The 18,946-nt window shown below is 35.9% G+C and overlaps 1 protein-coding gene across 1 annotated transcript in view; it reads right to left on the bottom strand.

Annotated features, from left to right (window-relative positions):
* Window positions 1-18,946, bottom strand: part of TENM1 (teneurin transmembrane protein 1) — a 631,171-nt gene that overhangs the window by 208,227 nt on the left and 403,998 nt on the right. Inside the window, exons 9-11 of the mRNA XM_032474729.1 lie at window positions 6,738-6,937; window positions 5,280-5,490; window positions 386-487 (exon numbers count right to left, since the gene is read on the bottom strand). Of these exons, the coding sequence (XP_032330620.1) occupies window positions 386-487; window positions 5,280-5,490; window positions 6,738-6,937 (513 nt within the window). The remainder of the gene's footprint in view (window positions 1-385; window positions 488-5,279; window positions 5,491-6,737; window positions 6,938-18,946) is intronic.

The raw sequence follows: 18,946 nt of genomic DNA, 5'->3' as shown, positions 1-18,946 counted from the left end.
TGAGTTTATGAAGGATATATAAATAGCATGTAGTGTTTGGGTCACACAATCCAGGTACAAATCCCAGCTGTTAGTTAACCTTGGTTAAGTTATTTCACTTCTCTGCGGTTATTTCTTTCCCCATAAAAAACTAAGGATAACAGATCTACATCGGAGGGCTATCATAGGATGTAGGCACTAAAATAAGTATTGCAAAGTGTTGAGAACAGTGCCTGGCAGAGCAAGGGCTCAACTTTTGGTAGTGCCAGTGGGGGGCGTTACTGCTGCTACTGCTGCTGCTACTACAACCACTCCTGTCACTCCTCCTCTTCCTCCTATTGCTGCTAATTCTGAGTTCTCAGGTGACATCTATTTCCCTAATCAATCTGTGTAACAGCAACATTACCTCTAGCACAGTCAGGCCCAAGGAATCCCGGGAAACAGTGACAATGGCCAGAGATACACTCTCCATTTCCATTGCAATTGGTTGAACAGTCATCCATTATTTCTGTTAATAGAGAGAAAAGGAAAAAAAAAAAATGAACAAACCTATAGGTGGTAGAGTCCTTTATTTTTTTCTAAATTGCAGAAACTCTGAGCCTGTAACAATCTTGCCCTCTGCTGTCTAGGGAGCACTTACTATTTAGAATTAGATGCCAAAGATTTCTGGAAGATGTCACATGTAGTACCAAATTATTAAAAGCGTCCTGGATTTGCTGAATTGACTATTCGAGTGGAACTAAAAACCAACCTCACCTCTAAAGTGCATAAAGGGTCTCGATGAGTTGTATTCTTATGAGACATTCATGATAAAGCCAAAAATGTACTAGAATTATACGCCATTTCTCAAAAGCAAAATGGGCTTTAAAGTACAACCCAGAAGACCAAGTCTTTTGTTTATTTTTGAAATTTAGGTTGTTGCAAATAAAAATTTCTTCTCTAGCATCTTAAAATGTTTAATCTATTATCTTGACAGCTTAAATATGATAATCAGTATTTCATTTTCATTAATAAGTGACAATGGGAAGCTTTTAAAGTAAGTGTTCATATTAAATTCACCACCGCTAAAAGCATTAGAACCTAAGTATTTTGTTGAGAAATGTTTTCATGACTGTAAATGTTTATCAGGTCTCTGCTACTAATTTCCCTTCAATCCATTCTCAGAGAAAAATAGGTTTCAGGGGAATTGAGAAGGCTTTGAAGGTGCCCATAGGTATTTCTGGTGACATAAGGATGTGCAATGCAACAGAACTTTGGTAAGTCTTACGCTAAGTAACTTGACTGAAAAGGTATAAAGTTATACAAAAGTCGGCCTCTGACAACGACATTAAAAATTGTTTCTAGTTTACAATTGTATTTCAGTATAATAACATCAGTAATATCAAATTCGAAGTCCATGAACTATTATGATATGTATGCTTTACGACTGTAGTTTAAAGAAATCATCTTCTCATTAGGCTTTTCTATAAGTTTTCCATAACTTAGCACTCCTGGATTCTGTGCTTTATGTTCCAACCCATTAAACTCATACTTCTCCTATGTACCAGCTTTCCCTTTTCCATCCAAATTATTTACTTCATCTAGTTTCACTTGGATAAGCTATTTCCGATTAGAAGGAGATATTCTAGGAAGTGGTCTTGGCATCTTCCACTGAACTATGAGAATTTATGAGCGTTGAGAAACAGCATTTCTTCAACTGTGGCCTTTTCATCACCTATATCAGTAGGATCACTTGAGGCACTTAAAATGCAGATACCTGAGCTTTATTCCAGATTTACTGAATCTATCTCTGAGGAATGCAGCCCAGTAATCTACATTCTAACAAATACCTCAGGTGACGCTGCAGGTGATCACCGCATTAAAGCACTGAGAACCAATGCTTCAAACAGTAAACGTCCATGGTTAGAGGAATTCTGATTTAGACTTAGAGTTCTGCCTTGGGCAGAATAAAAGCAAGAGGAAGAGCTCTCTAGTCCATTTGGGGGATTCTTAGAAAGCTGAAGATGAATCTGGTGGCTGTGTGGATAGCCCCCCATTATCAATCAGAGGAGATTATTCTTCTGATGTCCATGTGAACACATAGATTCCTTTTTGCCAGTTTATGATGATGGTCTGGTCTCTGATCCCTGTGTTAGAAAACTGAACTGGATAAGAAACTGACGCACAGCATTTCCTAAGCTACAACTGACTGGGCTGGCAGGGACATAACATCTGACAAAGAGCCAACCATTTTTAACTCATTAAAACATTAGTTATTTTCAGAAAATCATTAATTTATTTAAAACGTCATTACAAAAAGGCACAAAGAATCTTTGTTTTTCATTCAGAGATGGAACAATCATTTATATATTTTCTTATGTAGCTTTCTTCTACCAAGCAGTAGTGGCAGTTCTAAAATCTATGTTTGAATTTCCCCTGCCCTGGGTGGTTAACAGGAGGCCATGGTGGAAGATTTCAAAGGTAAATATAGTTGAATTTAGTTTCACATCAGGTCCTGTTGACAACTATATGGAAGCAGCCTTGTGGGAATGTAGCTATTGTAGAAAAAATGTTTAATAAAGTTTGCTCTCAAAATAAATAAAAATCCCTACATCTTATTGACTTATCTAAGAAATGTCCCCGGGCCCATAAAGCTGCACAGAGCTTAACTCCAGCCATGCAAATGAGAAGAGAAGGCAATACAGGAGGTTTTGGAAGCTGCCACCTCCAGTGGGTATCAAAGAGACACTCGGACAGTCTAGGGACTCTAGAAGAAGGATGGCTACAGCAGGAACACATAAATAACTAGTGATGAAAAAGAATGTGCTTTTCTATTTACATTGGCCTCCAGGAAGCTGTGCCTTCTATCTTTTAAATCTTACTTCAGAATCACTTCCTAAACACCAGTTCATTAGAGTTGAGAATCATTTCAAAGTTCAAGCTTAAAACCCTGTTTTTACACTAGAGCCTAAAGCCCCTTGGTATCTGCACCTGAACTGATGATGGGTTTTGCTTCCAGCAGGTTTTCTCATGAAGAAACTAAAGGTAATGAATAATTGTATGGAATGAGTATGGTATAAAGGGCAAGGGCTTTGGAATCAGACACACTGGCTGTCTTCAATCTCAATTTTGTCACTTATTGGCTGTGAGACTTTACCAAATTGCTTACTAAATTCCAAGCCTTTGTTTCCTTATTTGTAATATAAGTACCACTCCACCTATGCTCTCAGGGTTGTGAGGAGAATCAAACAAGATAACTGAACGTAAGGCATCCAGTACAGTGCTTGGGGCAGAGTGGCACTCCACAAATGGTATATATTATCGTGTTACTGAGTAGGTTGGCTGAGATTAGGGGATATTGATAACTCTGTCTATATGACTGGAAAATAATATATAATAATATAGGCCAGTGGCTAGCCTATATTAGTTGTTCAGTAAATGTTGGTTTTTAAGGCTGTTTTGATCCCTATGAGTAGCAGACCAAATATAGCTAATCAACTGATTCTAACATTATCATGAAGTAGATAAATGAGCAGCATTTAGAAGAGTTCATACAGACCTTAATTTGTTTAATCAGACATATTAACCTCTTTTTACTGTGATTAGGATAAATTATAAAAACAAAAATAACACAGAGAATTTAGAGTAAATAGTTTATACATCTTTGATTTTTGAGGAAATTTACTTGGATTGTCTTTAAGTGGAACTGTCAGACAAATGTTTGTGTTGCCTGTAATCGTCAAAAGACAACAGGAAAATGAAGAAACCGACTTGCGTGAGGAAAAAGCAACTATGTGGTTGCATATGAGACTAACAGCTTGATATCTGGATAATAGGAATTATATCTCAAAGGTTAGGTTCTTTAGGGGAGGAAGTAAGGGACAGGAAAAAAACTCTAAGCATGTTTCTGAGTCTATTGAGTTTTGAAAGGTTAACAGCTTGGTTAGTGTTTTAACTTGAGCTTAGGGGTAAGGATAACAGGGAGAGAAAATCTTCACAAATGTTTTAGATCTCCTAATAGCTCTGATTTCTTAGAAGAAAGTTAACCTCTCATAACTCATTACTATTTGCATTATCAAAACTGGGCCTTGGTAGACAAATATCATGAACGATGCATCTGATCAATTTGCCCCACTGAATCTGTGAGTGGCAAAACAGTGTCATGGATTAAAGTATTTTTTTTTTCTAACTTAACAAATACTTTGTCTTTTGAAGATGTAAGATCAGTGGAGTTTTTCTCTAGGGGGGAAAATCATCAGTGCATTTTTATTGCCTTTCTGATTATTTTAGGGGAAAGTTTTTTGATAATCTTATGGCTGGAATACCATTTTCTACTGACAAAAGGTCTTCAGCATCAAGTAAAAATAGAACATAATTGTTATAAAGAGCAGATGGTATATCTATTAACAGTCAACACGTCTTCCTAAACATATGGTTGAACAGGTTAACTAAAGGATAAAGTGGTAAGAGTTGTATAGAAAACTGACAGCTGTAAAACATTTTCCTTTCTTTTCGAAGACATGTGTTTTAGGAAAATTCACACAGTAAAACACTGTGTCTATGAGTTGTTTACCCTTAAGGCTCTAAAATTGCTAAAGAGCTCAGCTTTATTCACACCAAGGGTCATGGGGAATGAATTCACCCCCCTAAAAAAATGACAAGAGTGAACTATCTCTCATTAACATGAAAGTGAATAAGAATGTGTGCAGACATTGTATTAAAAAGAACATGCTTTAAAAGGCTCTGGGCACAGTGAAAGAGCCACCATTGTGATGATTTTTAAACTAAACAATTCTAAAGAAATGGCTTTGCAAGATCCAAGTTATTATCCTTAAGACTCTTCTATACTCAAGGTTGTATTTTGAAATCTTAATGGTTCTAGAATCAGTTTTCTACAGAACTGGATTGATGCTTATTTTTCCATTTAAAAAAGGTATTTATTTGCTTTTTCTTTTCGGATAGAACTAGAATTAACAGGGCTTCTCTTTCTTATTCCCTTCTTCACTGAAGTTGTTCATCTGTGTAGCCTCCATAGTATTTATTATTCCTGGCAATTATTCCTGTTGAAAACATATAAAAAGGAGCATGGCAAGTATCCTAAAATAGCAGCAAATAATGGAGCATTTAAAAAATCTGAACCAGCAGTTAAACAACATTAATGACAACAATAATATAAACCTTTCTCATCGTGACCTATCCTGAATGATGACTTTAAGGCAGAATGAACAATAAGCTTAAATAACATCTGTGTCACTTTTGTCACTGATTGTGTCTTTCTGGAGTTACACTGTCAATTCAGAATAATAGCCAAGGCAGCTTACCAATTGCTGTAGTTAACACGAATACTTGCTCCATCTTTTTTCCATCATTGTAAAATGCCAGATACCAAGGCCCTTGGTCCATATACTCTATGAAACCTGTTTCCTGCAGCGAGGTTAAGATCAGGTTCCGAGGGGAGTGCTGGGTATCATCAGAGCTCTTGGGGTCCTGTTTGACCAGTTGTTTTCCATCCATTAGTTTTACAAAATCAAACTGGAACAAATAAAAACACAAATATGAGCCACTACTTTTACTTCTAAGCTGATAAATATCTCTTAACTTCAATTGCACAACTTCATACTTCTTCACCTTGGAGGTGGGCAAAGTGGAAGAGGAAGTTATTCCTTTTTAGGTATATTTAAAACCAAAAGCATATGATTAATTCTGAAAAAAGGCTCCACTATATTTATAAATGTTATAAACCTTTCAGTTTTGGAGTATTAAAAATAATTGTTTAAAAATAAATAAAGAAATAGAAAAAATCTTATTTACTATCATGCAAAAGAATCTTGATATTTTCCAAAGTATCTGATAGAAGATACTTGAAAATACACATTCCCCTTCAAATGTTACCATGACCCTCTTTGCAAATTAAAAAGAATTTTACAGTTTTTAAAACAAATAAATGAAGAGTTAAAAATTTTAGAACATTCATCATAATTTACTACCTTTGTGGTAACATATTTAACTATTCAAATACCCTGTCCCCCCACCCCCAATCAATGGACAAGCACATGGCCCACATATCCTTGGACATTATTTTTTAACAGTCACATTTGAATGGCATTCTAATTCTCTACCTATTCTGAACCAGAAGGTAAGGGTCTGACTATAGTCATATCTGTTGGGAAAAAAGCAAGCCCTAGATGGTTACGATTCCTGATGCTACTCCTTAGGTGGAGGAGGGCCTCAAATGGGTGCCTGTAAGGAAGAGATGAGGGAAGGAAACTGAGGGAAACGAGGTGGTAAAGGTTTACAGAAGGATTTTGTAAACCATAGAGGTTTTACGTATTTGAGGTATTATTAACAATAATAAGGAAAAAAATTCTACCCGCAAGACAAAGCCTTTTTGATTCATTTCCCTGTTGATTTGCATCCCTTTACTGAGACATCAGGTCAGGAATGTATGGAACCAGCAAAGGAGGTGTGGGAACCAAAGCTAAGTTAAGACAAGGGGGCTAGAAAGGCTCATGATCTTCCTGTTCCAGGGAACAGAACTCAAGTTTCAAGAATATTTTCTTAAACTACCTTTTTTGAATCTGCTCTGCTAAATGCTATTCCTTATTTCTCAATGCCATTTTTTTTTCATTTGCTTGACTGTGATTATTCTGGATATTTGCTCATTACAAAAATTGTCTGCCTTCACCTTTGACTCCCACACACTTTACAAGTCACAAACCCTGAACTATTCATCCCACCACAATCTAGAAGGGTCAAGAAATACCTATAACATCAAATACCTGAGTGTGTGTAGGTGGAATGTTTCTTCTGCCATAAATTCCCAGCAGAGAGTCCTTGGCTAAGGAAATATTGAATTTCAGATATATAGGATGGTGGATAGTAATCTGAAAACGCCAGAATAAGCCAGGTGGAATGGTCTGCATGACCTGTGCACCAATGTCAACTTCTCCGGTGTCTATTGCCCGTCCCTTTTGAAACACTGGTTTTAAAGATAAAGAAAAGTATATATTATATATAATATTAATCTTAAGTTATAAAACAGAAGTTTTTCATTCTTCAAGAACAGATATATCAAAGAGACTTACTCAAATCTTTCTTCCTCCTCACCCCATCCATCTTTTTATTTAGACCTTACCCAAATTAAATATCTTTCAAGGAGCCTTCCCTAACCAACCACTGTATCAGTCTATCAGTCTCTCCCTCCTCTGAACAACTATTGCATTTATTTCCATCACTGGAGTAATTTTAACCATTATTTACTGAGGTCTGTCTCAGTAGCTGCAGGAGATACAAAGATGAGTAAGATACAGTTCTTGCTCTCAAGGAACTCCGAATGTAGGAGAGAAAATAGGTATTTGGTTGGAGGATACTCATTCCTAGCTGTCTCCCTCCTCCTTATCACCACCTAACATACCACATATTTTACTTATTTATTATTTATTGCCTGCTTTCCCCCAAAGAATATAAGCTCCATGAAGCTGTGGCTGTTTTGTTTATTGCTTTATCTCCAGTAACTAGAAGAATTGTAGGCAAATAGTATGTGATCAGTACATATTTATTCAATCAATGAATGAATGAGAAAAGAGTATTTATGGGAAGTGATACAGAAGACAAACCTTAAAGGAGGGAGAGGATTTCAACAGAGCTGTTGGGAAGGATTTTCCACATGGAAGGAACAGCTTGAACCAAAACAAAGAGGAAGGAAACTGTAAAGCTAAGGTGTAGGATATGTGTGTAGAAAGAGGAGCAGGTGGAGATAGGGCAGTGGGGGGAAAGGATGACATCATCTTCTAAAGGGCCTTGAGGGCCAGTCCTAAATAGTTTACTTAGTAAAGGGTGGAAAGCCATTAAAGGTTTTTAAGAAGAAGGCAGAGGTTTGGGTACATTAGAAAGGCTAATCTTGATACACAAGATAGGATGCTTTAGAGCAGGAAGACACAAGGATGATGAAGGAATTATGGGTAAATAATTCAGGTGAATGACATGAAGTTCTAAATTTAGGGTGGGCCCAACAGCACATGTGGAAAAAAGTACATTACAGTCAATTTTAAAATAAACAAGTGGGACTATATCAAACTAAAGAGAGTTTGGACAACAAAGGAATGATAAATAAATTGAAAAGTCAACCTACAAAATAGGAGAAAATATTCGCAAACCATATACAGTCATCCCTCAATATCTGTGGGGAACTGGTTCCAGGACCCCTGCAGATTCCAAAATCTGTGGATGCTCAAGTCCCTTATATAAAATGGCAAAGTATTTGCATATAACCTATGCCCATCCTCCCATATACTTTAAATATCTCTAGATTACTTATAATACCTACTTATTACTTATAATACCTAGTACAATGTAATGCTATGTCAATAGCTGCTGGCTTATGGCAAATTCAACTTTTGTTTTTTGGAACTTTTTGGAATTTTTTTCCCTGAATATTTTCAATCCGAGATTGACTGAATCTGCAGATGTGAAACCCAAGAATATGGAAGGCTGAATGATGATAAGGCATTAATATCCAAAATATATAAAGAACTCATACAATTCAATAGCAAAAAAAAAAAAGCAAATAATTCAATTTAAAAAAAGACAAAGGACTTGAATGTATATTTTTTCAAAGAAGACATACTAATGGCCAATAGGTATATGAAAGGTGCTCAACGTCACTAATCATTTCTGGGGGAATGCAAATCAAAATTACAATGAGATATCACCTGACACTTGTTAGGTTGGATATTATCAAAAACACGAGATAACAAATGTTGGTGAGGATATGGAGAAGAGGGAACTCTTATCATTGCTGGTGGGAAAGCAAAATGGTACTGCCATTTTGGAAAACAGTAGGAAATTTTCCCCAAAAAACTAAAAATAGAACTATCATATGATACAGCATTCCTATCCCTGGGTATATATCCAAAGGAGTCGAAATCAGGATCCCACAGAGGTACTTACGCACCCACATTCATTGAAACATTATTCATAACAGCCAAGATGTGAAAAAAAACCTAAATGTCCTTCAATGGATAAATGGATAACAAAGATGTGGTGTACACACACACACACACACACACACACACACTGAAATGTTATTCACCCATAAAAAAGAAAGAAGCCCTGCCATTTGCAACAACATGGATGAATCTGAAGGGCATTAGTAAAATAAGGTAGACAGAAAAAAGTCAATTTCATAGAAACAGAGAATAGAATGGTGGTTGCCAGGGCTGGAGAGAGGGGAAAAATGGGGTGATATGGGTCAAAGGGTACAAATTTTTAGTTATAAGAAGTTTTGAGGATCTAATGTACAGCCATGGTGACTATAGTCAATAATATGGTGTTGTATACTTGAACATTGCTGTGAGTAATCTTAAGCATTTTCACCACACACACATGCACAAAAGAGTTAACAGTGATAACAGTGAAGGGTGTTTTAGTTATCTTGATCTTGATAATCATTCTACAATATACATGTATATCAAATCATCACATTGTATACTTTAAACATACGCAATCATATTTGTCAATTATTCCTCAATAGTTTTAAAAAATCACGTATTATCTGGGAAGTGTAAAACTGGATTATCCCAAAGAATTGTACAAATATCAATTAACTTCAAATTATTATAAATTAAAAATTCTTATTGTACTTTCCAGCATAAATACTAAAAAATAAAAATTTATTTATTGAACTAGCATAGAGAAAATAATACTGAGATAAAAATAACTTATCTAAATGAAGGCAAGAAAGGGAACAGATTCACAGACTAGATAGGTCAATTAGAAAACAAAAGGAGATGGAAGATAAATTTCATATGTCTATATCTACAATTAAAAATAAAGAGTAGTTAACTAAATGTTTGTGTTAAAAAGCAAGGACCATCATTCTGAATTAGAAGTAAAATCTAATTACAAGTTTCTTAACAAAAATATATCTAAAATATAAAGAGGAATTATTTATAATAATAAAACAAGTTATTTCCCCAGGAAGAAAAGAAAAAGAAAAAAAGAAGACAATGTACAGGAAAACTCTACAGCAGCTCTTCTTAGACTTGACTGTGCATAAGAAGGGGTCTTGTTAAAAGGCAAATTCTGACTCAGTAGGTCTGAGGTTGTATATTTCTCACAAGTTCCCAAGTAATGCCCATGTTTCCTGGCCCACAGCCCACACACCGAGAAGCAGGGTTCTGAGGACCCGGGGACCCTAGGTATGGAAGATAAGGGATGGTCAAAACTGTGAGTTTGAGTGACTAAGTGACAGTAGCCAAAACAGGAAATCTAGAAGGAGCTGGTTAGTGTGAGAGGATGGACACTCAGATCTTTATTATTTCTGATGTGCTAGTTTAATAGAAGTTTTTGTGGGACTCTGTTGTGTGATGGGAGGGAGAGAGGGATAGAAGAGGGGCAAGAATTAGTTTACCTCGATTTTAAGCAAGGAGGACTACACCTCAGGAGGGCAAGTTCAATTTGGCCTCTTTTCTCACCGCCTTTATATTTTCTAGCCATCAACTCCTTTTCCACACCAAACACAGTTTAAAAACACACATAGTCTCTGTCCTTTGTGTTCACCCACTATAAAATTAACAGCCCATTAAGAAACACACCTGCAGTGGCTTTATTCAGAGGCCAGTGCCTTGCAGCTTTTAACTCCCTAAAATACCTCCATTATTGCTTTTTGTGTTAAGGCCAGGAGTAATAACTATTTTAAGAATGTTCACTGTTAACTGTTAATAATAGATTTCAAATGCAATTTTGAACATAATTATGTATTACAGGACACATAATTTTGTGGAATTGACATTTATAATAAAATATGCCCTTTGAGATGATAAATGACCAACTGAGGACCTTATTTTTCACTGGAAGTTACTTTTTTCCAGAGTGAGACAGAACAGTTTGGTCCCTAAAGCGTTGATTATACATTTAACTCTTAAGGTCCTGGAGCAGACAAATGTCTTCAATGAGCAGTAATTAACAGACTGTGTTTCTGTGGACAGTTCTGTTCTCAACTTATTGTTCAGTTTGTTCAACTGCTATCCTCCTTAGGGCCTTTTATCACTTCTTAAAATGCATCACTTGGTGATGTAAACAGTTTTATAAATATAATACAATTTAAAATGTTTTACATTATCTCACATACATCTTAGCAATGTTCTCCTAGAGCAGTCTACCCAAGCAACAGAAATAAAAGCAAAGATAAACAAATGGGATCTAATTAAACTTACAAGCTTTTGCACAGCAAAGGAAACTATAAGCAAAACAAAACGAAAACCTACAGAGTGAGAGAAAATATTCACAAAAGATGAGACTGACAAGGGCTTGATTTCCAGAATGTATAAACAGCCCATATGACTTAATTAGAAAAAAAAACAACCCAATCCAAAAATGGGCAGAAGACCTAAATAAGCAATTCTCCAATGAAGACATACAAATGGCTAATAGGCACATGGAAAAATGCTCAGTATCGCTAATTATCAGAGAAATGCAAACCAAAAGTACAATGAGGTGTCACCTCACACCAGTCAGAATGGCCATCATTCAAAAGTTCACAAGCGATAAATGCTGGAGAGGCTGTGGAGAAAAGGGAACCCTCCTACACTGCTAGTGGGAATGCAGTTTGGTGCAGCCACTGTGGAAAACAGTATGGAGATTCATCAAAAAACTAAAAATAGATTTACCATATGATCCAGAAATCCCACTCCTGGGCATATATCCAGAGGGATCCTTAATTCATAAAGACACCTGCACCCCAATGTTCATAGCAGCACTATTTACAATAGCCAAGACATGGAAACAACCTAAATGTCCATCGACAGATGACTGGATAAAGAAGTTGTGGTATATTTATACAATGGAATACTACTCAGCCATAAAAAAGAATAAAATAATGCCATCTGCAGCAACATGGATGTCGCTGTAGAATGTCATTCTAAGTGATGTAAGCCAAAAGAAAAAGAAAAATACCATATGATGTCACTCATATGTGGAATCTTAAAAAAAAAAAAGACAAATGAACTTATATATAAAACAGAAACAGCCTCACAAACATAGAAAAGAAACTTATGGTTACCAGGGGGGAAGGAAGTGGGAAGGGATATATTGCGAGTTCGAGATTTGCAGATACTGCCTGGTATATATAAAATAGATAAACAAATTTATACTGTATAACATAGGGAACTATATTTGATATCTTGTAGTAGCTTATGGTGAAAAAGAATATGAAAACAAATGTGTGTATGTTTATATTCATGTATGACTGAAACATTGTGCTATACACCAGAAATTGACACAACATTGTAAATTGACTATACTTCAATAAAAAAATGTTTTAGGTCCAGCAAACACTATTTTAAAGGTGCTATGAACAGTCTCCAATGAATAAAGATGCTGTCATTTAAAAAAAATCAGGACAAAGCTGGCTGATGGACATTAACCTTCATATACGAGCCTTCCTGAATGCTACACCATCTCTTCCTTCTGCACTTTATGGCATCATATATTGCATAATGAGGCTTAAATGTTATTCACGAAATCAAAAGAAACTCATGAAGTTGTGTTGTTCGAGTTTCCTGGTTATTGGCATTACTAAATATCCAAAGTATATATAGATGTCAGTTATAAAAATGATTTGAAAGAAGATGATCTTACCCTTTGAGAGCTTGTATCATAGTTAAGACAAGGTAGGTGAAGAGACATGAAAACATGAATGAACATGTGGACTATAATTTAAATAAAAATAACAAAGCAAGCTTTTTGCAGTGCTTTGGTATTAAAGAAATTCTCACAGCTTGCAGATGGAAAATTTCTCAGCCCCTAACCTTTTAAGAGCTTAGTGCATCAGAAAGGAAGATATCTCCCTGTTAGCAACCTACATTGCTAAATAGACTGTTCTATTTTGTCTTCTCTTAAAATGAGTTACGGATTACAATGTAGTGATTATTGGTTGATTTATTATTTCATTATTTTTCTTAATGTCGCTCAAAGGAGAAACTAAAGAGAAATAAATTACTTGCAGAAAAACAGTATGTTATGTGATTTCATGATGAAATTCTGCATCAATATAGGTAAGTGGATTAATTTTGGCCAAACTTAACATTTACTCTGATTCTTCATTTGCAAATTGTCAGTGGCAGAGTTAAAATACACCATTAAGGTACAGGTTTTGTAATATTCATGTTTTAATTGTCATTTAATTACTTATTTTACTGAAGTATATCAGAACGCCCAAGAAGATCATATTCTCCAGTAAAAGAGCACTTTTTCTGGCACAAATCCAAGATGAAGTGCAGAGAACCATGGATTATGTCAAACTGTGAAGTACTGTAGTTATCACAGTCTCACCAATATCCACCAATTTAGCTCGAGCTAAACACTCTCTTTACAGGTAGCAACACAAGCATCAACTGCTGAGTGGGGAAAAAACAATGGCAGGTAGGCTGTGCTGAAGGATGGCAAACTGATGGTCTCTTAGTAGGTCAAAAGGAAAAGGTCGAGCTACCTGGAAGATAAATACAGAGGCCTGGAATTGGTGACAAACACCATGTGTAGTGGTTGTATCGACTAAACCAAAGCTTCATTCAGACACACCCCTGAACACTAATAACATGATTATAATAGCATTGTCCTTTTAAGATGGGGGTAAATAACTATATTCTGGACATATACATGTATTGATTTTTTCTACTTAATATAGCTGGACTGCATTAAATAATCCTGTGCAAAACACAATGGAACATTAGTAGAAGATACTGACACATTAAAAAGATTCCACTATCAGGTCCTTGTGTAAAAATGACTAGATTCAAGGCTGCAGTTGTGTCCAGAACAGCAATCTTAGCAGTCTCTTAAAGACATTTGCAAATTCCATAAGAAGTAGCTAAGCTAAAAAAGTACCACCTTAACTGAAGGGAATGTTATCCAAAGAGATGAAAAAGAAATGTCTTAAGATCATATCTGTCTGTTCATATAGCACATTCAAAATCGTCAAAAGACATAATCAAGTGGCTTTGATAAGGTCTTTCACCTGCCTTAGCCTTAGTGTGTGTCTCATGAGTTAAGTACCATCTTCCTTGTGTTCTTTCAAATATAATAATTGTTTCACAGTAACAAGTCTTTGTGAAATTTAGAATATCAGGGCTTGGAGCAAAATGGGGAGGTGGAATCAACCCCTATTTCCTGTGATCAAAGCTGTTCAGAGATGAAACAGGGCCAGTGAAAATCTATCATGTCCATCTATGTAGCTTTGTATAATTTTCCTTATGTAAACTGTAGAAGAAAAATATGTATTCAACACTCACTTCTTCAGGGACAGTTTTTCCAGATTGTGTATTTACACATGCCTTTTATATCATTATATAACCCAGGAGCAGACAGGAGAAAGAAAAGGAAGAGTGAAACTTGTACATAGTAGGCACTTGGTAAACACTGTTTCAATGAATTAATAAAATAGTAATCTTGATAATTTATTTAGGACTGTTGATAATGTATTTTGACATTTTAGTACAAGGTTTGGTGAGAGGAAGAATTGAAATCATCTACACACATAGACTTTTGGGAATTAACTGTGAATAAAAAATGTTCAGAAATAAAATACTTCTATCTTACTGACACTGATAATAGACAGATGATTGTGTAGAAAAGTCCATCAACTAGTCTTACACTTGAGAAATACATTGCTGTGTAAGTGTAAACAGTTATGTCTGCACACTGAAAGACTTCAGATTCCAGTACAGTAGTTTACCTAGTATTTACACACATCTTCTCAGACAGAAGTGAAATGGCATTGTTAAAATCTTACCCTTAATTAAAGGACTGATTTTGAATTGCATTTTGAGTCAGTAGGCCTGTTTTTTTTAAACACGTATCAGTGTTTATTCATAATGGCCAAAACAGGTGAAAATCTACAAAAGATCCATCAACTGATGAATGGATCAACAAAATACAGCCTACCCATACAATGGAATATTATTCAGCCATAAAAAGGAATGAAGTATTGATACATGCTACAACATGGACAGACCTTGAAAACATTATGATAAGTGAAAGAAGCCAAAAAGAAAAGGCTACACATTATGATTGCATTTATATGAAATGTACAAATAGGCAAATCTATAGAGACAGAAAGTAGATTAGTGCTAGCCAGGGGCTGCGGACAGGTGGGGACAGGAAATAACTGCCAGTGCCTTGAGGTTTCTTTTTGGCATGATGAAAATGTTCTAGAATTAAAGAGTGGTGATGGCTACACAACTTTGACTATACTAAGAATCACTGAATTGTGCACTTTAAATCAGTGAATTATATAGCATGTAAATTACAGTTGGCCCTCCACATTCTTGGGTTCCACATCTGCAGATTCAACTAATCACGGATGAGAAAATACTCAGAAAAAAAAATTGCAGAATGTCCCACAAAGCAAAACTTGAATTTGCTGTACTCAAATTTACAACTATTTACTTAGCATTTTATTAGGTATTAGAAGTAATCTAGAGATGATTTAAGGGATACACAAGGATGTGCATTGGTTAAACACAAATACTACACCATTTTATATAAGGGATTTGAGCATACACAGATTTTAGTATCTGTGTGGGTCCTGGACCCAATCCCCTGTGAATACCAAGGGACAACTGTATATGGATTTACATATCCCTGTTCCTTTAAAAAATTCGAATCATACAACTGTATATTTCAACAAAGTTGTTATAAAAATATAGTTAGAAGGTATAAATTGGCGTGCATAGCCTACACACAGAGACACAGAAACTACTGTGCACTGTCATAAATTTTGTTGTGCTTCCAAGTGGTATTAGAAGGTCACCTGCTATCTAGATGCCGAACTGTCTCTGGGCCAGTACTTTTAGGACACATAACTGGTAGTTCACAACAGGGATGTCTATTTTTTATATTTTATACAATGTAAGATGCTTGTTATATGTAGGTTACTATGGTCACATCCCTCCTGGACTTTGGGATGGTAGCAGGAGGGGTGGTCATAGCTCATTTTCTCCAGCTTCCCCTTGTGTATCTCAGAGTGTAAGTCCCCAGAGGACAGGGCAGTCATGTCTGTCTAAATTCTTGACATCTACTTACTGGGCATTTAATAAAGAAAATTATCTTATGACCCACCTATCCCATAGCTGAGCATAATGAGGGGTTCCAGGTCTTGAGAAAGAGAAGCAGCCAGCACAGGCACCAGTTCTCAGGGGTTGTCATTTTGCTACAGACTTTGCTACCTTTTAGGAACCCAGAAAATCTATAATTATACCAAATTAAAACTTCTCTTCACAAATAAATCTCATTACAGAAAGTATTAATAACAATAATAGTAAACATAATAGATGGTGGCATCTATTAAACATATTGTACCCTCTTTTTGAATTCCTACCGCTTACTTCCCCAATATCCAAATGTCTCTTTCATACACAATGTGCCATCAATTGGTGTCGATTTATTTCTGAGGCTCCTCCCTCTTGTCTCCTCCCGAGAGACTGTAGTCCCTTCACCATCTCCTTTCTTACTAGCATCCTCAATGTCTCCCCTCTATTGTTTTCTTATTCCTTGTTTTCAAACAACCACAAGTCTCTCTTCTTAAAAAAAAAAAAAAGAATAAAATGACCCAACTGCCCTTTCATCTAGTTATCATACTATTTATCTGCTTCCTTTCCTTGCCAAACTGTCTCCATTTGCTGCCTCTATTGCTTCATTATCCATTTACCACTTAGGCTATTACCATCTGCATGTCCCCCTTACCACTCTATTATTCCATTCTCCTAAATATGCACTCTTTAAGGTCAACTAGGATTGATTTTTCTTGTTTCTTAAGGCCCAGATCAAACTACTTCTATAATAAAAATCATCTTTTCATCTTCTTTCTTTTAAGCCTCTTAGCCACCTAACCATCTTATTTCTATTTCTGTACAACAGTTGGTTGCATGTTATTTTGCATTGTGTGTGTATGTATGCATGTTGCTTCCAGCTCTCCTATATAACAGGAACTTTCTCAAGAGCAAAAGATGTGTCTTCTGCTTCATTTGTTAACTTTTCACAGTACTTAGTACAGTTAAAACAGCACCTTAACTCATAATAGCATTAAAAATTATGAGTTTCTATTCTATGTTTCTGATACTAAGATTTCATTTTTCTTCTCTTGATATTATTTTAATGAAGGATTTGAGGTGGTCAAGAATCTCTTACAATTCAGCTGTTTACATTTATTCTTCCCTCCTGATGAAGTATCGACAGTGGGAAGATGTATTCATATAGCATCCTCCTGAAGACACTTCTGGTAGGACATAAAATGGAAAGAGGAAAAGGCAACTAAAATGACTAAGGGAGCATAGGCGCTACAAGCAGAGCACAGGAGTAAAATCAAATGCTCTTAGTATCAGAAGGGCAGAGTCTATCAAATGGTACGTGATTATTATCTGTGGGATTGCAAACTTATCCACGGGAAAAAATGCAGACTTCTGCTTCAGGTCCCCAAACTCCAGCACTTTATTTTCAAAAATAAATTTTATATACTAGAGTTACCTTTGACTTCACAAAAAAGCTAGTAAATGTTTGAACTTCTTCCAAAAATAGTAGAGGCTGCAAGATTTAAATGGATGCTCAACAGAATTAAATATACACATGGCTGATAAATTTCTACAATGGGCTGCTTCTTCCAAAACCTAAGATGTTATAAACATGTTATGAGAAGATCCCCTAGCTTTCGAAGACTACTCCAGGAGGATAAATATGCCATTCTATAGCATACCACTGAGTGCCCCTGTCAGGTGTAGACTATTGGGCTAGAGGGACCACAAGGTAGACACATTTCACATGGCATCACAGGAAAGGAGTGTTAAAAAAGTGAAAAGAAAAGGAGAATGAGGATTAAAATGAAACAAGAATGAAACATTAAACATATATGACCAAGAACATTTAACATGAATTTTTTATACTGTAAATAAGCTTGCCTTTTAGCATAGTGAACCCTTTCCATAAATCTGTTTTAGAAGTCAGGTCTCCAGTATGCTTCAGAAAAGCTTTTGTTAAAACTGAAGTATATTGATAAAGTGATTTAATATAGTTGAAAACAAGCTGCAGCACTCTAGGTGGGCCCCCAGAAACCCTGTGTTAGAGAAACATCTATATGGCACTGAAACATTTACTGTAATTTGCCATCAATATTTAAAAATAATAATGTTATGCTCCCACCATTGTTGTCTTTGTTAGTGCATTACTACTATTTTATTCATGTGGTTTGCTGTGCCTATATGAATTATTCCCAATTCTACAACAAGGTCCTAGGCTCTAATATCCTGTAAGTAAAAGATACTGAAACAATGCATTGACTCAAAAGGCAGCTGAGTGTATTTTAATAATCACATGTCCTATAAACGAATATTAAAGAATCATAGAATTATACTGCAGGACTGTGTTCCATTTGAATGCACAATGATTACCTGGGTGGGGTTGGTGTGGCTTTTTACTTTGGTACCACAAAATGAATCTTTACCTACTGACTGGGTCTGTGAAATATCAGTGAAACTGTAAGTAAATTTAGAATTCAACCTGTTATTCAGGATCCACAATTGTCACTGCATAAATTGCCTCCACTGTAACTATGCCACAGGTCAAAACAAAACAAAACAAAGCCAAAAAGCCAAGTAAAACACACAAATGCATGCACGTGCACACACACACACACACACACACCCCTCTTCATCTCTTCAGCTAAGTCTGCAATGAAAGGAGGTCAGGAAAGGTGCATTTTGTGTTGTTGTTTAACTTGCAGTTCCCTAGGGTACTTGCAGGTGGGTGAGTGTCTGTGTTCTGCTTCGATAAGAAGGGAATGCTTGCTGAACCTGGATCTTTGCAATGAAATGTAATATTTGCAAGGTACCCTTAGGGAGAGGAGGGAGATCAAGACAGTGGAGTAAGAGGACAAGGAACTCACATGAACACATCAAAAATACATCTACATGTGGAACAATTCTCACTGAAAACAAATGGA

This window comes from Camelus ferus, chromosome X, assembly GCF_009834535.1.
Source record: "Camelus ferus isolate YT-003-E chromosome X, BCGSAC_Cfer_1.0, whole genome shotgun sequence".
Taxonomy (NCBI): Eukaryota; Metazoa; Chordata; class Mammalia; order Artiodactyla; family Camelidae; genus Camelus; species Camelus ferus.
Note: the sequence above shows the minus strand (reverse complement) of the source record. Positions and strands in the feature narration are given on the sequence as shown.